General features: G+C 34.3%; 1 protein-coding gene across 1 annotated transcript in view; it reads right to left on the bottom strand.

The window, feature by feature from the left end:
• Positions 1 to 24,819, bottom strand: part of LOC145686279 (FRAS1-related extracellular matrix protein 1-like) — a gene marked incomplete at its 3' end in the record, with an annotated part of 157,231 nt that overhangs the window by 57,134 nt on the left and 75,278 nt on the right. The window contains 4 exon segments of the mRNA XM_081759410.1: positions 12,662 to 12,999; positions 17,473 to 17,595; positions 18,175 to 18,357; positions 20,294 to 20,444. Coding sequence (XP_081615536.1) covers positions 12,662 to 12,999; positions 17,473 to 17,595; positions 18,175 to 18,357; positions 20,294 to 20,444 — 795 coding nt within the window.

Genomic DNA, 24,819 nt, shown 5'->3' with positions numbered 1-24,819 from the left:
TTCAGTTATGACTCTCTCTGATCACTCGACAGGGTCTGCCTGGCTAAATTTTGAAGGCACCTACCCACAATGAATTATTTGTTTTACCACTCCGAGATGAGGCCGAATTATAGAATACAAGGTTAACAATTTAAAATAATAAAGAATGGGATTTACCAAAATAGCTTACTCCGAGCATTAAAAACATGTTACATTACCCGATACACATAGGGGGGGGGGACCTCATCTCCATGACTTGGCATATATTTTTGCTAGTTTTTCCATTACTTTGGAAAAGAAAATATCAACGGCCATCTGGAAGTCGCATAGCGGGTCACAGATGCCTGCAGAAATCACATGAAACTACCTTTTTTTTTTTTTTTTTTTTTCTTACACTCCTTGTACTCTCTCATTCAATAACACATAAGGATTTTGTAAGTTTACCAACGCAAGTTCCAACACATCAGACGAACACAGATTCTTACAGTACAGAAAATTCAAATACTTGTCAACATCTAGCAATTTCTCTAAAATTTCATGTATTCGTTGGTTATTACTTCTTGATTGAACACCTTGAGACAAACATACTGGTGTTGTAGTTAATGCATTGCAAAGAACAGTTTCAACACTACTTTCTAAATCTGAATTTTTAAATTCGCTTGAAATCATATCATGGCACTTTTGAGAACTATGTTTTACGGCTAGGTCTAACCAGATTTTACGAGTTTGTTTCGTAGGTTTCCACACCTTAAGTCTATCCACTGAATGTGACCCAATTGATTTACCAGTTAAAGGATCTAACAATTCGAACACCTTTTCTGAATTGGATGGTTTGTTAACACAAAGATAGGCTCCTTTGAACACATTGAAAAATTTTGAAATTTTCTTGTCTGTTGCGGAACTTAAGTTTGTCTGTTTCAAAAAAACCAGATCGTTCACCTGTATTTTGTGTTTACTCTCCTGTTGTGAGTTATATCTTTCATTTCGCTTTCGGATCACTTCTTTTCTTTTAAAATCTGCCATTACCAATTTATTGTCCCAACTCTCATTATCGTTTTCGTCCGTATCATTCGTAAAAATGCCAAAATGTTCGAAAATTGGTTTTTCAGCCTGAACGTTCAAATGTAAACTGGCTGGACTCGCGCCAAGACTGCTAGATATAGAATAGTTCAGCAATACAACGACTTGTGGTATAAATTTCTCCCAAGAACCATGATCATCTTTACAAAACAATCTGAACAACCTGTTCGTTTCCCGATGGATGCTCTCCACCGCGTTCGACGCCGGATGGTAGGGCGTTGTATAAAATATCTTAACACCATATTCTTCCATTTTCTGTTTGAAATTTTTAGAGATAAAGCAACTACCATTGTCCGCCAATATAGCTGAAGGTATTCCTAAGTGCACAAAGTACAATGTTTCCAAGCATTTAACTACGCACTTCGTAGTAGCGTTCCGGATCGGATAAAGAACAAAGTAGCGAGTAAAAACATCCAAAACTGAGAGTATAAATTTACATTTTGAAGGAGATGGCACAAGAGGTCCGATGATGTCAATTGAAATCAATCTCCTAGGGCCTTTCACCTGTATGGTTTCAAGAGGTCTAGCTGGGGGTCGAGTATCAACTTTAGTTCGTTTGCACTCGAGACAATCGTTAATATAGTTCATCACGTCTCGCCGCATAGATTTCCAATAACAGATCTCGCTGATGAAGCTTACAGTTCTTTCGCACCCGAAATGTCCACGGTTATTATGCATTTCTTCAATTACCAGATTTACTAAAGATGGTGGGATGCAAATTCTCCAACTATTGGGAAAGTGAAAGTTCTTATACAACAATATACCGTTTTCTAGTTTGTAGAATTTTTCTACATTTCTATTTTGCATCTTACTGTAGGGATCGTTTGGTTTCTCTAGAAATTTGATGATTTTACTATACTCAGGATGTTCCTTTTGTTTTTCGGTTAACTCTCCTGGTGTAAGGTTTCTAAAGAACGATGGAAGTACTTCTAAATTATTTATGTCCAGAATTTCACTAGGAGGGGCTAAAACTATCCTGGACAATGCATCGCTGGCAACATTCTCACTCCCTGAAATGTGCATTATTTCTAGATTAAATCCCTGTAGTTCGAGACTCCACCGAGCCAAACGAGAGTTCCAATGGCGAATTTTATTCAAAAACACTAACGAATTATGGTCCGTGTAAACTTTCACGTGATGGCCATATAATAAATGTCCCCATTTACGTACGGCTGTAACGATTGCATACGCCTCTAATTCCGTGATAGTGAAATTTCGCTGTGCACTATTCAGAGTTTTACTGTAAAAACCAAGTATGTGTTTTTCACCGTTAACTTCTTGGAATAATATACTTCCCACTGCTACCAAGGAACTGTCTGTCACTAAGCAAAAATCGTGATCTAACAGCGGATGATTTAACAGCACTTCTTCAGCTAACGATGCTTTTAACTGGGCAAAACTTTGCTCACATTCGTCAGTCCAAACCCATTTTTTATTCTTTTTCAGAAGTTCAAACAATGTATTGGCTAAATGAGCGAAATGATATACAAATTTTGAACACCACTCGAACAAACCTAATACTCGCTTAAGTTCCTTTACATTTTTCGGACGAGGCAATGTTCGAATTGTTTCTACATACGACGGATCCTTTTTCACGCCTTCAGGTGTGACTACGAAACCAAGAAATTGAAAACTCGTATTGCAAAATGAGGATTTCTTTAAATTTACAGTCATATTGGCTTCTTCTAATTTTGTAAACAATAGGTTTAAAATTTCTAACTGTTCATCAAAAGAAAATGTTGGTACAGAAATGTCATCAATGTACGTAACTAATTTATCAAACAAAGCGTGACCTAACACAACCAAAAGACAAGCCATTAATCCTACGCCTCCGTTTGCGTATCCAAAAGGTATAGATGTAAATCTATACATTTTCCCACTCCATGAGAATGCTGTGTAATCTCTACAATTTTCAGAAATTGGAACTTGTGTATAACTTCCTACCAAATCAATATTTGATACGTACTTTGCACCCTGAAACCTTAACAACAAATCATCAATTTTATTCACCTTTAATTGTTTTATTTTTACATGCTTGTTCAAAACAGTTAAATCGACTACTACTCGCATTTTACTAGTATTTTTCTTTGGTACGCAGAAGATTGGGTGTGAATGGATTGATACACAAGATTCTATTACGCCACATTGTACCCACTCATCGATTTGCGAATCAATATGCTCTTTGAATTTATGTGGTAACGTATATTGATTTTAACCAAAGGTTGATCAGTGTCTACCTCAATTTCATATTCAAATTTGGTACAACGTCCGGGAATATTTTTAAAAATTTTCCTATGTTTCAGCAACAATTTGAACAATTTCTCTTTCTCAAAATCAGACAATTGAGCTTCCCTAACCTTTTCCCGTATTTCTGAAAGTGACACATATTCATTTTCTATTTTACTGTCGAATGAATTACAGACTGCAGCTCTATCTAACGATTTACAATGCGATTTTTCGATCTCACAATCTATTTCTGACATTTGCTGTGAATAGTAATCAAACAAAAATTTATCTTCATTAGCAACTTCTAAATTTAACACTTTCATTTCCTTTTCATTACTACAAGAATTACGAATTTTATTATAAGCTTGATCAGAAAGAACAACATGGTTAACCCATTCCTTTTCTAATTTTTGCTTTTCACTTACCAAATTATTTACTATGGGACACTCTACGTTCACCTTTCCAATCTCAAATAGAATTTCTGATTCATCATCACTGTCGTTAGTAGCATTCATTTCAGTATCAATACCAACTTGGGACACAAAATTTACCTTTTTCTGTACATCACCTTTAGTTAGAATTTTTGTGACTTTCATATTGTCAGCTTGACCACCTAGCATAGGTACGTTAACGATTTCTCCTTCTTTTTCAACCGTAATGGAACTATCACCAAAATCTATCTTTGCCTTGGATTGTGTGAGAAAATTTCTACCCAATAAGCAGTCAGTATTCAAGTCAGAGACAACTAGCACACGTACGTCAAAACTAACTTTCCCTATTTCAATACACAATATTGTTTCACCTTGCACCTGTTTCTTTTTCTTACCTGAAAAATCCACCAACAAAATATGTGAAGCTGGTCGCAAGTGAGGGTGGGAGATGATTGACGCTATACGTTTCCATGTCTCTAAAGACAAAATACTAACAGAAGCTCCAGAGTCACACAAGGCTACTACTGGTTGATTTAAAATCTGTACTTTTATTTCAGCTGACCTAGCTTGACTATTAAATTTATGTTCTTCATCACTACTTTCAGATGAATCAGTGTCCCAACTTACAACATTCACTACGTTCTTTCCAATTACAACAAGCTCGCATTCCGAATCATTTTTGAGTGCATTTTGACTTTCAGTACCAAAATTACCATTTACATTACCAACTCTACCAACCGCACTCGCGTTGGAGAGCACATTTAGTTTAAAGTTTGATCTTTGTTTTGAGGAAACATAACTCTTGGACTATAAAACGGAAATTGTGGTGCAGATTGAGTATATGTAGGCATTGGCTGTGTTCGATTCATACCTTCATCATGGTTGCTATTTACAAAGTTCACCCTTTCGCTTTGGTTTGAATTCTCATACTCGTGATCATCTTCGTAATTCCTACGATTACTACCTTGACCTTCATTGCGATCATTATCTCTTCTATAATTATTCTTACCTTTGTTCCAATGGAACTTTCTCTTATTCGGAGTTCCCTTCCTTCTGGGTCCGTCAAACTTACCTTTACCTGAATTTTTGCGGTTTTCATTACTATAATTTCCCCTTTTATTAAAATTCTCATAATTCCCTTGCACTTCATCTACCTGGTTGACACGTACAGTTCTACCATGAAAGTTGTTCCTATCGTTAATATTTCTGCTGTCATAATACAGTGCTTCAAGATTTTGTATGGCTGTTAAAAATGAACTGAAATCTAAATTTGGGAACAACGCTAATTGTCGTCGGTAAGAAATAGGGATCAACTGTTTAATCGTATTCACAATGAAAGTATCCGGTATGTTAGGTGACAAACCACGTATCTTATTGAACCTTTTGTGAACAAAATCAGTAACAGTACCATCAGTTTTTGGGTTGAACGCTTGCGATTGCAACACTGAAAGTTTACTTGCGATGACTTGTTCAGAACCAAATTGAGCTTTGAATTCTTTAGTGAAATCTTTAAATGAACGAAATGTACCTAATTTTGACTTGTACCACTCACGAGCGTTACCGGTAAAAATAAACCCTAGTACGTCTAAATATTGGGACTCAGGTACGTCTACAGCGTGCGCTGCAATCTTAAACTGCTCTAAAAACGAAGTTGGTGACTCATCATCCTCTAAACCAGAAAACTTGGGGAACATTTCAATGTCACCATGACGCAATATTCGTCTCTTAGCCCTTTTTACGTCACCCCTCTCTGATTTTCTCACTTTAATACGCTTTTTTAGTTTTGTTGTCTCACTAGCTGTCGAAGAACTACAATCTGTTTGGTTGGCACTACTAATTTCTTCCTTACTGCTGTATTTTGACTTATGGCTACTCATATCATCCCCGGATGTACTTAATCTACGCCAGTTGCGTTCGCTCCCCTCTCTGCTAGCATGTTCAGTCAATGAGGTTAACTTCGTTTGGGTTTCATCTACCTTAATTTCTAAATCTAACAACCTGTCACCTATTAAAGCAACATTTTGACTCATATTAACCACGTCAATACCGGGAGGGATAGTGTTCTGTGACAAAGTGTCGACCCTACTGTGCAATGTTGCAACATTTCTTTCTAACTTATGAGTCGCATCATTTAATCCCACTATCATTTTTTCTTTGTTTTCTAAATTACCTTCGATTTTATTGACTGACTCCTCAATTGCTTCAATTTTCTCAAATGCACGGTCCGCCTTTTCTTCACATTTACCCAAATCGACCTTAATGTCCTCAAGTTCTTGATAATTCTGTACTGTTTTCCCCCATATTTTCTCACATTTGTTATTTACCTGCTCACATTTTTCATCTATTTCTTTAGATATTTGTTCGTATCTACCTACGCATTCTTTTCTGATTATTTCTAATTGCACCTCAAGTTTATCGTCAATCTGCTTTTTTGTTATTTCAGAAACTTCCACTATTTTGTTTTCTAAAAACTCACGTACATTATTAGTTTGTTCAACGACTTTTTGTATTTTTCCTTCCAAAGATTCATTTATTTCAGCTATTTTATTTTCTAAAGATTCATTAACTTTTTCAACTTTATTTTCTAATGATTCGCGTACCATATTAGTTTGTTCAATGAGTTCCTCTTTATTTGCTTTAAGTGCGTCCAGCACTAACTTAACATTACTTTCATCCATTTTTAAACAATTACGTAAAAATTCTAAATACGAGCCAGAAACTTACCTTGTACATCAATATTTCTACGCATAAATCACTACTTTTGCTTTACGGTGCAGGAGTTCTGTTCCTGTTTCGGAGCGCCATTCTTATAACACGAGTGGTTCGTGTTTTTGTTCGGGAAGGCCATTCTTATAGCATGCGGGGTTCGATTCTCGCTTGTTCTCTTTCGGGAAGACACTCTCATGACCTTCTGAGTTCGAATCTTGTTCGGTACGCCTTAATAATAGTGATTTTAGTGGTTAGAACTCGTATTTGGAACTGCACCAGATTGCAACTTGAGATCAGTCCGAACCAACGTTGTATACGCGCGTACCCACCTTCAGTGACACGCCTGCTTCGCATACACTCAAGTGCAATGATATTAAGTACAGAATTCTTACCGTTCTGGTAGTGATCGATGCGAGAAACATGGATAACAACTGAAAACAAGAAATATACACAGAAATGGTTTTACTCAAGCACAAGACGTTACACTTTTCATATACATACTTACTACTGCATTTTGTTAATATGATTATCGTTGACACCTTTAGAAGTTTTGTATTTTAGATTTTTCTCTTATCGTATGAACATAGTGAATTTAAGCCCTTGTATTTATTAACAAAAGAATAAAAAAAATAAAAAAAGGAGTTTTAAAAGATCAATTCAAAATATGATATGACGACGAAGCCGGCTCATTGGGTGACAATAGAAATGATTATTTTACACACGTTAATCACTGAGCACTTCTTCACACAACACTTTGATTCTGGGGATTTCACAAAGAGAAGAGGAGGGTTGGTGGACTATTTAGGAGGGCAATAACTTATTGGATTCTTCTTCCCAATTTTGAATAGGTTTCAAATTTCCTTGAATAACTCCAATTTCCATTGTACAGCTGGATAGTCGACAGTAAAATTATTTGTGGTCCGCTCACGAACAATTGAAGAAGTAAATTTATCACTTTTCTTACTTACGTAACTTCATTGTTAATATGAGTAAACTCAGTAATGGATTTGGTATTTGCTCTAAAAGAGTAAGATTTACAAGAAACTTATACGACGTGGCGTCTTCACTCGTAGACAAATTAAGTTGTTTTTAAGCGTTTTCATTAAAAATTTACATTGACATATGTATGTGGCGAAATAAGTTCTACCCTTCACTCGTACATATTTGAACACAATATCATAAGTGATGACCAAATAAACGGCGGATTTCGTTTCTGAGTCATTTACCTCATTTCTTCCTGATGGCGTCTTCTAACACACACACACTTCCCGCCTTCTCTCTCTAGCGTCGGTAAGCTTGCTCCAGTCACACCAGAGGATTATTTTAAAAAAATATCCATGAGCAGTATTGTTTACAAGAAATATATATATCATGAGGCGTCAAATGATTTTGCCATTAACATATCATAATTAAAATGTTGAATTTAATAAAAACGTCTTAGGATTACTTTTGAAACTAAGGCACTATATTTCGTAACATCACCACATCATATCCTTTTTGTTCGGTCAACAGGAAATGCAAGTCACCATTCACAGCACTGCCAACTCATAGAAAAGGATAAAACTAACGAAGTTTGCGTCGACGTATAATCCATGAAGCCTTATTCCACTTCAGCCAAGAGAAACTGGGAGAATTAAAATGGAATGTGGGTAAGGGGGGCCACACGCTTATACAGGTCAAGTAATCAAACCTATACTACTTGACTTGTGTTTTAATACCATCCATCAACTGTAGCCTCTTTCGCAGCTCCCTGTTTTTCCTGCCACCATACGTACTAGCACGTTCTTCATGACGCTGTTCTTTTCAAGGTAATGTTCCAACCAGTTTCTCTTCCTCGTTTCTATTACAGCTAAAATTGTTCTTTTTTTCCTTATTATTTCTAACACTTTCTCATTTGTTTAACGTTTGATCCAGCTAATTCTCTACATTCTTTACCAAGCACACATTTTCTAAAGCGGAAAATGCTCCCTAAATACCTAAGCTCACTATTTTCAGCAGATGCACAAATTGGGTACCATTCTATCTACAAGAATGTTATATATGTCGATTACACGAAACCGCTTCTCGCTATCTATTACCATATTTACTATATAATGATTAACGTTAAAACCGGAAATGGTTGATTTGTACCGCTTCCGGTTTGACTATTACATTCATCAGGGAACTCGATTCTTAATTATTGACTCTGTACATCGTGGCCAAAATTGATGGTAATCCATCAAATAGTTCTTGAGACTGTTTCCCTGACGGACAGAATGAATATAGGGCTATAGAGTTTTGGTAAACTAAATTCATTAATGAGTGATGATGAAAGAGATACAAGAAAGGGAACCAAGAGAACCACGGGAAAATTTGCAAACACAATATTAGGCATCGAAAACCCACATGGCCTGGGTTAGAATACCATAGATAGAAACTCTACCACGGAGTTATTAATCACCCGCTTATTAGTTTTATTAATTATTATATTAATATAAATTAATGAATGTCTGCTTATGTTAATTATTGAAAAATTGCATGGTATACTTCGTAAAGTCAAAAATTATACATTTGTATTTACTGTACATAGGTATGTTGACAATAAGCAAATGTTAACAGAATGGTTGTTGAGATTTCTTTTTCCTTCACTGCCTTTCGTCTCGTTAAAAAGTAGTTTGCAGTGCTTTGGAGCAGCTGCAGGTGGGAACATGATAATGTTTGAGACATACTGGCGACTTTTTTGTGTGTGAAAATAACACCTTCCTTATAAAGCAGTAAATAACTGCAGTAGCAATTCTCTACCTAAATGATAAGACATCTCCAACTACAAGAAACTAATACAAGTTACAGTATATATTCATTATGGTGTATTTTTTTATTATAAGTATTTTAACAGCTACTAGCTAGGGATGGCCAATTCCAGAATTTTTACTTTCCTGAATCCGCAAAGTAAAATTGGAAAAAATCCGGATTTCGGAAATAATCCGATTTTTTCCAAATTCTGGATTTTTCCGGTTTTCGGATTTTTTCCGAATTCCGGAAAGTAAAATTTCAGATTCCGGAAAATTTTGGCCATCCCTATTATCACCATTATCATAGGTACTCTGCCATTATTGGCAGGTCACTTGCCGCAACTGAGAATCTTTCATGCTCCACGGTCTTCAGCTAACCTTCTCGTCTTCACGTACGATTTTTCTGTTTTGATACCGTCAACTTTTCCTGCCACCATCCCTCTAGCATGTCCCTCATGATACAGTTTCTTCTTAGCCAATGATCCAACCAGTTTCTCTCCCTCTTTACAATAATATCTAAAATTGTTGATTTTGTTTGAAATCATGTATTATGATTATTGCTTGCAAATTCCTGCACCATTTATAATATCAGAATAATTTTAAAATGAGAATAGACAATCTTTTCTTTAAAACGTTATGAGACGTATCGTTATTAATATATCATTACAAATGTATACCTACTGATAGAAAATTATTAATATGTATCTATAAATGTATGATAATTAATAAACAATGCATTATTAGCACGAAGTAGAAAGTACACTTTGGTACCTACAAACGTATCCCATATTTAAAGATCAAGTATCGGATGAAATTAGTCCCGCTAACCCAATGCATACGCTGATGTACAATTTTATCAGCAGTTTTCGTAAACTCATGAGCACTCCGAAATAAACCTCTTTGCGAATTAAAATGCATTACAATGAAAACACAGAAGCTAAAATACGAGTAACCGCATTCCAAAATTCTTTCATTCGCTTAATTAGTTACCTTTACTTAATGTAGGACAGGAGACTCCGATAAAATCGAAACTAATGGGAATGAAGACGGAAAAAGGTTGGAATTTTGCGTGCATTTTAAATGAATTTACTATTAAATCTTTTATCTAACTGCATTTTGTGGATGCTTCACCAATGCGACATTCCACTGCATAAGCGAAAGCAAACAATGATGCGCACAATTACCGAACATAAGTTTGTTACACATCATTAATGAAAAACTCAAATAAGTTTCCAAGTTTGAAATTGACAGTTAAGAAACAAGCACTCAATCGTATCTGAAATTATCTTAGAATTTTCATTTGAAATGTCTATAAAATCTCATTCTTCGAAATTCTCTGACTCTTAACATAATTCCCTAATCTTTCCCGGTCTCCTAAAAATTTCCTGATTTTTCCCGGTTTTTTAGGTTGAGTAGATTTGCTTTATTTGGATTATTAACTTTTTAAAAAAGAAAGCATGTTTTTAAAAGATATACTGTTATTTTACTTTATTTTCTTCTCTTTAGTTACAACTAAATACATTTTCTATCGTTGTAAAATGTTTGTTTCCATTTAAGTGATTCGCTATAATCCATAGTAATTAACAGCGACTAATGCTTTTATAATCTTACACTCATTTCTTCATTTCACTCACAAAAGATTCTCCTTTTTTGGGCATATTATATTAGTTTTTCCGATTATTATTTTACTTTTCGTTATAAGGATGGCATTCAATCAGTTCTTCAAGTCTATCGTACATTCACAATCTGAAACGCAATTTACGAAGATCTCTTTGAATTTTATACTTCCCATGCCACCATTTTTGATTGCATAACAGAACGGGATATATAATTAGTAAAGAGCAATATTAATAACTTAATTACTTAGGAAAATATATACAAATATATAAAAGTAAAAATGTGGCATCGTATTATTACCTAACTTACGTCGCTGTGCAAAATTTGATCATTGTATGACGTCGAGAAATGAGTTAAATTCAGGTTGCAAGATTTGAGAATACAATTGAACTATTGTAAACTAAAGAAAAGCATGTAGACATAAAGAATAAAGAGTCTTAGACATGTACGGTTTACTTTATATTTGTTTTAACCATTCATTTTAACATAGAAGAACAGCAAACATCGCCGAAGACTAATAGTAAAAGAAAGTGAAGCCGCAGTGAGAGGGATCGTCCAGTATTGACGAAAATAGTAACCAAAGACCGTCAGAAATGATGCAAAAGAGACTTCGGAACATAACTTGCACCTGGAACAGTCATTTGACAATTACAGTCCTATGTCAATTGAAAAACGTAAACATCCGCGATCGGGTTGCATTTTCCAAACCGCTGATCAACGTGAATAAAGAATTAGTGCATACAAAATTATGTCCAAGAATATGCAAATAGGACCGTCGATGATTGGAACATGGTTCGATGAGTTCTTTTTTTCTTTCTTTCCAACACTAAGGCGTGTTTATGTATGGCATACACCCAAGAAGTTATGCTCCGAAATCTCCTCTCTACTGTGAAATATTGTGGCGACTCTTAGTGATTATGTATATAGTTTAGATGACCACGTGTATTCTACGGACCTGATGGTGGGTCCGACCAATGATGCAACCTTCCAAGATACAATGCATTCATTCGCACTGCTGGAGCTGTTACGAAATGGTTTTATAAACATCGAGATGAACCTCAACACTTTTCTTGGCCCGCCTAATCCCAGACCTCAACATTCCTGAACACCTGTAATCAGTTCTGGAGCTGAGAATTAAAACCAGATATTTCAGTAACGAAACTGAATGCTGTACTGCATGAAGAATGCTACAATATTACCCCGGAAACCATTCATAATTTGTATTTCTCTTTCCACCACAAATCAAAAGCATTCTGCTTGCTAACGATGCAACGGACAAGTTACATTTTCTTCATTGGTTACTATTATATTGATAACCATCTCGATGTACTCGTACAACGAATTCTTACCAGAAAATAGTAAAAACATAGTTAAGTAATTCATTTTCTATTTCCGTTTCAGGATTTCTTTGTTTCAACTATATACATATTTAGGGAAAGCGTGCTGAAAAGGTAGTATGTGACAATTCTGCACAAGAGCGTAGTGGTGCACGGATGATATAAACAGCTCTTCAGGTGGAATATTACTGATGATTTTTATCTACTGCACCTAGAGTACCTTTTCTCAATCTCCTCTTTTTATTTACGTTTCTATTCCTTTCATCCTCCATAGGGAAACAGTACTCCAATACTATATAAGGTTGGTACAGAAATTTTGAAGGAAACATCATATTTTCTTCTTTACATTATTAATATTTCAATTTTAATTATACTTATGCTAATTAGACAAACATTTTAATACTTTAGAAAGAAATATCACATATTTCGTAGAAGTATGCTTTAATTGCTTGGCCCATCTGTATCATACAAACACGCTATAACTGTAGTAAAATTATAATTTAAAACTTGCCTGGTAATATTTGTCATCATTCCAGCATGAAGATGGTATGCAGAATGGTTACTATATGTAACTTTGAAAAGGAAATGATCGGGATCAGTTCCTGAGCCAGGATAGCGATGGTAAGATATTTGCCCTTGGTTAATTTCTTCCTGAGAAAAAGTGTCAGAATCAATCTTATTCCCATTGCGCAGTAACATACCGTATTTAGGATGTTTGGAAATTATATACATTATGTCTGGGGCTCTCACATGCAAGTAATGAGCCTGAAGATGAGAAGAACTTAATAATGTTGATTCATCCTCCTCAATGGTTAAGTCATGGACCACTTCAAGAATAGGTGTTCGCTCCTGAAAATTAATAGTGGAAAATAATATCAAAAATTAAAAATATCTAAGAGCTAGTAACATTAAAACACACCATTTACACTTTCTTTTAAATAATTAGGTTTATTCTTGAAACAAAGATAAATCAAGAAATATGGAAAGCAATAAGTCTTGTTATTAAAGGAAGCTGAATTCTGAGTACAGCTAAATTTGACGCATATCATGAATTTCGAAATATAACAGAAATTATGACTCTTTGATACTACAAAAGAATAATCAAAATCGGAACATCTATGTTGAAGTTATGCATGGATATGCACACAATGAAGTCAATTAATTACGATATTAACACTGTCACCCGTTGAAGAATTTCATGGTCTAGCTCTAAAGACTATCATCAGATCTTAATGAAATTGATATGGAACTACCGGGAAAGTACACTCTTTCAAGAATTATTAAAATCGCTGCACTTATGTCGAAATTATGCGTGATCATATACATAATTATGGTATGAACACTGTCTGCCATCGAGAACTTTTATGGTCTAGCTCCGAAGAATATAGTTGGATTTTTACGAAGTTTATGTAAGAGCATTAGAAAAAAAAAATCTTTCAAACACACATACACACACACACACATACACACACACACACAAAAAAAAATCATCAAAATTGATGCATCTATGTCGAAGTTGTGTGAGACCATACGCATATTAAAATTGATTAATTACGCTTTCTACAGTACACTTGCTGAAGTGCTTCGTGTTTAGCTTCAAAGACTATCACTGCATCATCATCATCTCAGGTCAGAAATCTCTCAATGGATTTCTGCAGCTTTCCAACCTTCCTTCTCCTGGGCCAGATTTTTAATTTCTTTGTAGTTTTCTTCCTTACATTTTGTACTATTTAATCCGTATATTTCAATCGCGTCCTTCCTCTAGGTATTTTTCCTTCTACAATTCCTTCCATAGCTACTAATGCGATTCCTCCAAATCCCATAATATATCCCTCCTTTTCGAAATATTCTTCAATATACTTCTTTTTTCTTCTACCATTTTCCATACTCTTATTTGATACCTTGTCCGTTCACCTAATTTTAATCATTCTTCTATAGCAAAGGCTTCCATTCTCCGTTCTTCTCTTCTCCTAGTGTCCATGTCTCACATCCTTGCAATACCACACTTTACTACACATATGCTTTTATCAACCTTTTCATTTCTTCTATGCCGCTGCTTCTGGTTGAAAACTTTTTTTTTTTTTTTTTTTTTTTCAAATGTCCTCGTCTGAGCTATTCTGGATCTTACAACTTGTTTGCACGTGTTATAACTCGTTATTTTAATCCCTAAGCAACAGAATTCCTTCACTTCTTCCACCAGTGATCTCTTATTTTGATCTTTTTTTTTTTTTTTTTCAGCACATCTTATAGCTTTTGTTTTGCTCTTGTTAATCTTCATGCTGAATTTGCTGGTAAGTAGCTGTTCCATACTGTTGGAACCTGTCCCTAATTTTTTCATACTTCCAACATTACGATATTGACCGTAAATCTAATGTGTCGATGTTCTGCCCATGAAAATTTAATCTTATGCTGTGGATGTCCTTGATTTCTTTTATTGCTTCTTCAATGCAGAAGTTATACAAAATTGGTGGCAATGAGCATATCTGTCTAACCCCTTTCTTAATTCTTGCTTCTTCTCTCTCTTCTTCTACCTAAATTGTTGCCTTTTGTTCTTTGTACAGGTTATATGTTCGCTTCTTATAGTTTATTCCTGCTTCATTCAGAATTTTGAACATTTTGTTCTATTCTACATTATCAAATGCTTTTTCCATGCCCGCAATTGCTACGTAAGTTGCTCTTCCCCATGAATTTTCTCTTCTAGCACCTTCTTAATGCAAGTATTGCTTCCCTCGTTCCTGTTTTCTTTCTGAACCTAAACTGATCATATGCTAGTACTTCTTCTGTCTTGGATTCCAATCTTCTAAAGATTATCTTTGTAAAGATTTTTGAAGCGTGCATAAGCAAGCTTATCGTTCTGTGATTCTCGCATTTCTCAGAACTACTGTGTTTGATACTGCCACTATCTTGCTGTCTGAAAGTCTGTCGGAACTTGTCATTCTTGATAAATGTTAATTAATTTAGACAATCTGTTCTGAACCTCCTGTTTCGTACGTTGTAAGATTTCTGTTAGTATCTTATCTACACCCGGAATGTTTCAGGTCTTGTAATGCTTTGTCGTATTCGGATCTAAGTGTGAAGTCTCCTCTTGCCTCTTCTACTTTCTTCATGTTTTCTAATTCTTCTAATCGTTTGTCGCTCCCACAGGGCTTTTCTAAATATTTCTTTCATGTTTTCACTTTATCTCCAGTTTCAGCCATGGATTTTCCTTCTTTATCTTTTAGTACATTGGTCTTTGGTTTGCGTGCTTTGAAGTTCATCTTAAACTTCTTACAAGTCATCTGTTCTTCCTGTGTTCATATCCTTTTCTATTTCTTTACATTGTTGTCTTATCCACTTCTCCTTGGAAAGTCTGCCTCTACGAATGATGGAATTCCTTATTCTTTCATACTGAGTCTTAGCCTCATTGTTCACTTTTCTCATTCTTTTTTCAGTTTTCTTCTCTCATCCATTAAGTCCAGAATTTTCTTGGTGATCCATTCTTTATTTGCTACCTTTCCTTCGTGATTTAACACTTCATTTGCGGTAATAAACAGTCCAGTTTTAATGCATAACCATTCCATGTTAATTTCTTCTTTCGTTCTTTTTTGTGCTATCTTATCTAATGTCTTTCTCGCATAACTTCTTTGAAGTTTTTCTTCTCTACCTTACCAGTATCAAGTCTTCCATTTTTCTCCTGTTTTTACTAACGTCTTAAATTTCAATTCACTTCATCATGACTAAGTTGTGGTCACTATCCACATCTGCTCCTGGATAACTTCCACAGTACTTTATTTGATTTCTGAACCTCTCCTTAACGAGTATATAACCAATTTGAACGTCTGTACATCTCCTCGCATTTACCACATGGAAATCCTACGCTTATGTTTCTTGAACAAAGTATTTACTTGTACTACCTCATTCTTTGTGCAAAATTCGATAAGCTTTTCTCCTCTTTCGTTGTGCTTTCCTAGTCCATATTTTCCTACTTTTTTTTTCCTTCTACACCGTTTACTACGATCACATTCCAAGCTCCTACCAGCATAAGATTTTCTTCTTCTGTTACGTTTTTTATGACATTTCAATAGCTTCATAAACTTGCCTTACTTTTTTATCATTGTGGGGTGTCGTTGTCATATATATCTGCATAAGAGTTGTATCCCTTGATTTCGAAGCTAGTTTTACTGCTATGACTCTGTCAATTACTATGTTGTAACTTCCTACTTGTCGTCCTATCTTTTTATTCATTATAAATCCAACATTAATAACTCCGTTTCTCGTACCCGAGTTAATAATTCTATATTCGCCTGTCATAAATCATTTTGTTCTTTCCGTTCTATTACAATGAACCCCACTAGACCCACGTTCAGTCGCTGGAACCTTACCTGCTATGTTTAGACTCCTGACTTCAACCCTCCAATTTGTATTGCCTGTTCATAACTAACCGACTTCTTGCTCCCCCAAAATCCGTGGAGTTTACTGTCATTCCAGTATAAGATTCTGAGTTTATTGCTCTACCCTTTTAGAGTAATTCAGTTTTAAAATCGCCATTCGCATGCTGAGTGTTCTTGGGAAATATACGGTGATGGTTTCCTGCTGCCTTTCCTAGTGAAATTTATATGGGAGCACAGAAAGAGCATGCTCGGTGGAATCATCAAAATCGGTGGAACTGTGTTGAAGTTATGACTGAACATACCTATGTAGACACAAAGTAAGTATATATATATATATATATATATATATATATATATATATATATATATTGATATATTTGTGTCTGGGGGGGGGGGGGTAAACCGGCTTTTTTTAATTTTTCGACTTCTTTCAATTGATCAAGACTATAATATATTTGTTTTTACCTCGTTCTCCTTCTATGCTACAATTCCTGTTCGAATTAAATATACAATCTCGGCAACAATCACTCAAACTTGCATGTAAATGAAAATGAGTTTCTACTTTTCATATTATAAAATAACTTCTGTCAAAATTTTCATTTATTTGCGCTATAGGAAGCTAAAAATAATTCTGTTGGAATATATATATATATATATATATATATATATATACTATCAAATATCTGTGTTATGAAGCCACGATTACTCAGTTCTGTATCATTACTCTTTCTCTTTGTAATTCTCTATCTAGCCCTTCATTAATTTCGTCCAAACTCCTTAATTTTTCAGTTTCCCGTACACTTTTTTGAACATGAAAAAAATTCTCTTAACTTTGTCCAGTGGCTCAGTAGCCCGCTTAACTAGACTAGGTAAGCGGACAGATCAATCAGATAAAAACAGCGAACAAACACATTTCTGAACAAATTAAAGAACGCTAAGAAGAAGAACATACCTCTGTTTGTAAAAATTTTATTGGTAGATTAACAATCTCTTCTTCAACACCATTAGAAACCAACAAATTAACTTCCTCTTCTAAAGAATTTAATTTCGGAGAAACTTCCGCTTCGTACATAATCTATAACGATAAAATTTGTAGCAATAGTTTTAAACATTTTTCCTCCAAGTATTAATACGCGAACATCATCAATGACAAAACCACAAAAGTCTTCGGTGATATAATGGTAAATCGAAAATATTTGTTTCTTGTAATAAAGACAATATTGTAAATAAAAATATACTTAATTAGAAAATAAGAGAAATAGCAACATGATACGATTACTATCTTCATCATCGCAATTAAAATCGTAAAAACAGACAAATAAATAAAAGCAGCAAAAATTTAGCTATAAACTTGTAAGGATCGAAAGTAAAGAGGAGTCTAGAACTCCAAAATTGGCCTTCGTGATTATCAATTAAATACATAATAGTTAAAATCAAGTTACCGTAAGCTTACAATACTTAATATTCTGAGCATAAGGAACACTTATTGTGACAAATCTAATATTGTACCTTAAATGAATAATATTATATTCACTTTGTTATTCTGAAAAGCATGGCACAACATGAAAACAACAAACTGGTTTTAAAATATATAATGACGCAACTTTCAGATGTTTAAGATAGAAAGAATTTCAGTTAATATAACTATTCCTACCTTCCCACTCATAACTTCCAGCATTGTGAAGTTGTCCACCACTGAATCTGGGAAATCCATATTCTTGAAATGGCCATGATGAGGTGAGTCCAGTAATACAAATATAATTTCATCAAATCTGTTACTGTTGTCAAAAGCACTTAATTGGTTCTTATTTAGTACAGCCTCACCTCCATATTTCACCTGAGGAAATATATCAGCTTAAATGGATAATTATAACATACTTTTACCTACATTCAAAATTCTCAGAATGAAGCGGTCAATTTAAGCACTGTTAGTTACAACTTGCAGAAAACAATAAGTTACAGAAATACTTACCCAAATTATTTTATTCTTTCAAATTTACTGACGGAAGTAATTATATAAATGACATTAATTTTAAATATAGATCATAGAATATATTTTATAAGCGATTAAACAATTTAGTGAAGATAAATACTTCTTACAAAAAGTGTACAATGTTTTGTTGCAACGAAAGAAAAATGCACAAAAGAAAACAAAATAATAATATTCACTCTACCTTTACATTAAGAATTAGGGCTAAGTTTTCTCTAAATAGCAATAAGTTCTTCGATTTTTTTCTTTAATACTTCGTAGAAGTCAAAATATTTCGTAATAAGTCATACAAGACGAATAACAGAACACCCTGTTACATCAATTTGCTTTCTGTTACCACATTCATACAACCACGGTTCAGTCAATGAAGACAGAACATTGTGCTGAACTCGTAAAGAATCTAACTTCATCGATTTTGGGAAACAGTGAATGTACGTTAGTATGCTAACTAATTAACTAATAATTCGTGTAGTAGTTTCGTACTCCACGAAGCTCTCTAGCAGCACGGAGTTTCTGACTTCTTGCTGTCAATGATTCGGTAATCAGAATTCTCGTCGCCTTACATTGTCATTTCTGTCTCCACATCTGGTCGTGGTATATGTGGAAGGTGAGTTTTACAATAATAGGCCCATGTTCCTCCTGCACTTCTCCAGCTGAAGTTCGTTTCCGGTTTATACTGTCAATCCGATGACATCTATCTACATGTTTCTGTTTTATCAATACCTTCAGCTTCTAACAGAAACATCTAAGGACAATTTCTTTGTCTTCACCGAGACGTTCAGGAATTCCGTGTATTATCAGACAGTTGCGCGTACTGTGTTGTTCAAGACTGTTAACTTCCTCTTCTTGGAAAGACACTGTTTTACTCAGCTTTTCAATCTCAGAATGAAGGACAAATACTTGCATTTTTACTTCTTGTAATTCACTAGAAATATCCTGAAGCTGCTATCTGTTGATGGATTCGAAACAAATTTGTTTGAGGTCGACTTGAGAACTTCAGATAATTTCTCATCAGTGCGTCGTACAGCTTATTCTAAGTCCTCACATCTTCCCTGCAACTTGTATTTATTTGGTGGCACCTTGGCAATATCAGTATTGGCTAAGTCAACACTGTAAGAACTTGGTACAAAGAGCAATCTTTAGGTGAATATTATTAATGATCATAGGCACCTTTCGAACCAATTAAAATCATGTTTTGAAGAAAGTAAATTCGGATTCGTATATATTATATCACTTGACAAGTACATTCATTTGAACATCATCCTCTAACCTTATTAATTCGTTTAAATTATCTTCTAACTTAATTTTTTTAGGGGGCGCGGTGGCTCAGTGGTAGAGTGTTCACCTCCGGTGCTTGGGGTCCCTGGTTTGATCCCAGCTCGTGCCGTGTGGACTTTGTGGTGGACAAATACCGTGCTCATGGGTTTTCTCGGGGTCCTCCCGTTTCCTCCCACTTTCATTCCACCATTTCACTCATCTCTCAACATCACCGTCTCCTTTAGCCTAACCGGCATAATCGTGGGACGTAAAACTTAAAGATTTCATTTCATTTCATTTTCTTACATCTTCTAACTATAAACTTAGTATATACTTTTAATCTTTTACTACTGAACTTCAGTTCCATATTATTTTAAAAATAAATCAACTTTCAATGTTACTTAATAACAACACTCATTTGTACTTCCTATCTATGTATTTACTTATTTTACATAAGCACTTTCAGTGTTACACTATTCCATCTTCTACAGCGACAGCAAATGAAATGATGATGATGAATACATACCTCAAGCGCATGAGTTTCTACTTGCAAATTTTTCTTCTCATTGTAAGTTAAATAAATGGAAAATGTGTGAACCATTGAAACATGCACTCCGTCTGTTATTTTGAACTTAAATGAATCATAGGCAGCTTTCGATCCTTCATTGATAATATACCTAAAATACATATTTTCAAACATGTTAGTAATTAAATTTCACAACATAAATGTCAATAAACTAAGATTTGTTTTATCACATTGAAACATGTGTATTAACCAAAAAAAAAAAAAAAAAAAATGCTAGCGAAATTCCTTGAAATGAATAACAGTGTTATTTAATTCACGTGCTCTCGGAGTTGAAAGATAACATTCACAAGTCCTCCAACACAGGTGTCATAATCAAAACAAGTATCGCTATAGTCATATACGTACGTCTCTACTTGTTTTACAGTACAGAATCATGCAAAACAGAGAACAATTCTAAAGGTCTGAAGATAATTTGCATGCTATTAGTTTAATTCAAGAATTCATTGCTGATACTGTCAAATAATAATAATATTTTTTTATAATTCTCATTTATCCTAAATACGTTTAGCATGTTACAAAAAATATATATAAGATGTTCCGTAAGTAACATACAAATTGTAGCGGTAATTGCTAAGGCTCAAAAGAGAAAAAAAATGTCACTATGTGCATACAAAGGGAAGCAGATAGGTACATAACGAAGATGTGCTTAACAAATTGCAGCACACAAAATATATTTAGTCGTCAACGTACAGTCGGAGGGTTTGTATGGAACCCGTTCATGGAGCAGCACAGTACAACCAATGCGCTGTGGCTGTAGTTTCAATTACTAATAACAGAATAATATAAGGAGGCCCTCGAATATGTCCATCAGCACTACACTCGTGAGGCACGATGTTCCCTGGGCACGTAATACATGTATTGTGTTAGACTTCTTGTTAAGGTCTAGTGGAATGGTCTTCATGAGCGTCTGACTTTAAACGACTTGATTTCTACCTATAAAAACATGTAAAGCAGTTAAGAGACATTGACAGACAGACTATGACAATATGGACATAATACGTCAACGGGACATTGATCCCTTTAACTACACTAGTCGGATATCTAGCACCTTCTCCGTATATCCCTCTGATGATATGCAGCAGCTTGCATCTGAGCTAATGGCCAGCTTGTAATGGCAACACTTCTTGTAACCACCACGAATATTACTGTACCTTAGTGCTAACCATCTCCAACCTTCCCAGTGTTTCGGAAGACAATGGACTCATTTCCCTACAAATGCTCCTCTTTCGTTATTCCGCCCTCCGTAACTTCAATCATGAGATCCGAAGTAGAAGTATGACGTATGTGTCATACAATGTTACGGCGTATTATGGGTTTCACAAATGTTACTTTAACCAGCTATAGACTGACAATGAGGACTTTTATTTCGTGCGTACTATCCATTGAGCGCTAATAGATACTTTTAGGTATAATTTTATAATTGCGTAAAATATTCCAAGAATAATTATATTTCTAGTTTGTGTCTGACAATTCTGGCTTTCATCGGCTTCATATGAATTTCACATTCATTTCTATTAAAAAAAAAAAAAAAAAAAAAATTGTAAATAAATGTTGGGCGAATTTCAAAATAGTGATCAGTTAGATTTTCTGTGTTCACCTGTAATTTTAAACTTTTTCTCATGCCTTTTTCTATTTAAAAAAAATAAATATAATTAGTTTCCTCCATTTTAAAATTTAAAGTTTCTGACAAATTTGTTGTAAGTCCGAAAGAAACTTTGCATACATAAAACCCAAATTTCGTCATGCCCAGTCATTATACGACTAATGAGCTCAAACAAAATGTCTTATTGTACATATGGCAAAATTAGAAACAAATTGACGGTCCAAAATTACGTTGAAATTTGTATTGAGATGTGAAAGTATTTTACAGTTTATTAAAGTCACCGGAAGAAGGACCAACCATACTTGCCGTGGTAGTTACAACTGGATGGTTCCTGAAGAGAGGGATATCAACATTAAATGTTATTGTCTTGTAAAACATGTTTAAAAGTGTTTGTCAACTGAGATGGAAGATTTTTTTTCTTTCTTTTGTACTTCCACCTTACTGCCTCGTTACTGTATTTGTATGTAATTTGTATTTAAAATTTTATTGTAATGCATCCCTTTGTACTAAGTATTTCAAATATGGTATAACTTCCGGGACCATTCTAATTTATGAACTTTATAGTTACAGGAAAAAGTAATACATGCAAAACTGTCAATATCTTACTTATGTCGAACATTTAGCTCCCCAGTGCTCAATGCTGCAAAGGTATCAGTTTCACTTTTTCACGATGCCACTGTGGTTCAGTCTCCACGTTAAACTATGGACTCGTGTCTCACACATCGTTATTGTTGAAATGTGGCGTTAATACCAAACAAAAGAACACAAATAGTAATCCATAAAACAAAAATAAATTTACATAACGTTCTCCAAATTTTAATATTAGTTCGAGCAAAGCAAATTGCGTTTTTGTTATTTATTTTATTCGTTCATTTCTTCTTATATTTTTCATAATCATAAGTAGGACGTCTTATTTAATTCTGAATATCTCTTCCTGCCCGTCTCTTTCTTATACACATACATACACAAACGAATAAATTTTTCTCTCATTCATAATAATAATACTAATAAATTATGCATTTTCCCCCTCCGTTAGAATAGCGGAACACTAACAGAGTGGTAAAAAGAAACATGCTGCTCCAAATGTCAATTCGTTCCTTATTTGTTCCAAGTTCACTAGCTAACAGTATTCAAATTTTCACATTATGGTTTTATTACATACATTACTCAAAGGGAATAATGGAATAAACGCCTTAAAGATTCGTGTATCTTTCCTAATTTACATTAAAACAGAATACTAGATTAACAGAAACTAGTACAATTAGAAGGTTAAAAAAAAAAGTGTTATTTTATATAATGAATTACCTTACAACAAGCACCTATTACTGTCAAAGCAAAGCCGCCAGATATTTCATGGCTTCCAGCTAATAATTGTGTTTAACAAAATGTGAGCAAAAGTTCTAATATTTCATGCAGCAAGTTTATTTTTTCTCAAATATCAGCTCTTGCAAATTGACAGCATGCTAGAAGATAAAGTGAGAAACGTGGCATCAGATTTCATAAACAAACCAGGTACTCTGAAAGGAAACCAAATCATATTATTAACAACATATCTTTTTAAAAAAAAGCATTTAAAATTTTGCCCAAAATACTCTTGTAATTTGTTTTGTTTCTGATAACGAGATATAACTTTATTATACAATATTATTTAGGTAGATGCTATGAAATACATTAGTTGCTGAAGTATACTATTGTTAAGATAAATTTAATATTGGAGAATAAAGAAATTTTAATGATTGGTATTATGTTACCATATGACACACTTTTAAAGGGAGGATATTTTTAGATTTTACAGAAATACTTATACAGTATTTTTTTTCCTTTTCTTTTTCAAATTTATTGAAATTTAATACTTATTACATAGAGTTATTATTGACTATAATTATATTACAGCAACTTTATATATATATATATATATATATATATATATATATATATATATATTTTTTTTTTTTTTTTTTTTTTTTTTTTTGAAACGGATTTCACAACTTTCACTTCTTAAAACTCATGTCTACACTCCTCATAATATTTTTTCACTATTGCAAGTTGATCTATTAATTTGGATTGTAAACTGGAAGCCGATCTTACCATTAGCTCAACATCACAACAATCACAATATTTTATTTTTTCTTACATTTTTTCCCACTATAATCACTTTATTCTGCACACATTGTTTCCAGAAATCTAAAGTCATTAAATACACAATAATATATTTTTTTTTTTTTTCGAGAGTTTGGTGAGAGGAGAGTGATTACAAAAGGAAAATTTCGTCCAAAGCTTTTCCCGGAGGGAGAGTTCCTAGCATCGCTGCTACGTTCCCTCTTTGCACAGCCATACTTATCCTTTGTATAAGATAGGATGAAGCTCGGGTGTCTCCTGTGTTAATAGTTATACGGTGTCCAACTTCATTAATGAAGTTTAGACCTTCCTGACCCCAGGACCCACAAGTTTCAATGGCTATGGTGACGAAGTGGTATTTGTCCAACAGGTTGCTATACTTTCGTCTCTTTTCATATTCTCTGCGAGTTGCAACCGTCCCAGCTTTTGTCGAAGATGAAGGAAGATTAGAGGGGGCTAGGGTATCGGTACAAGTGAAATCCCATATTAAAGCCTTCCCTCGTTTCCAAGGCACTAACGACATTCCATCAGGTCTCTTGCCATCAGAGCGACTACACCCCATTGGCTCTCTCACGGAAGGCGTTCCTGAGGATATGAGGGCTCTCATAATGAGATCGTTAACAGTGGAGTGTCGAGAGTATCTGCCAGCACTCTGAACACATGATAGGCCATGTATACCTTTCTTACCCTTATTTCACTTTATTAAATTTAAAATCCTTCAAAAATAGTTCTTATAAAAATAAGC

Source organism: Thermobia domestica, chromosome 5, assembly GCF_964235325.1.
Source record: "Thermobia domestica chromosome 5, izTheDome1.hap1.1, whole genome shotgun sequence".
Classification (NCBI taxonomy): domain Eukaryota; kingdom Metazoa; phylum Arthropoda; class Insecta; order Zygentoma; family Lepismatidae; genus Thermobia; species Thermobia domestica.
Note: the sequence above shows the minus strand (reverse complement) of the source record. Positions and strands in the feature narration are given on the sequence as shown.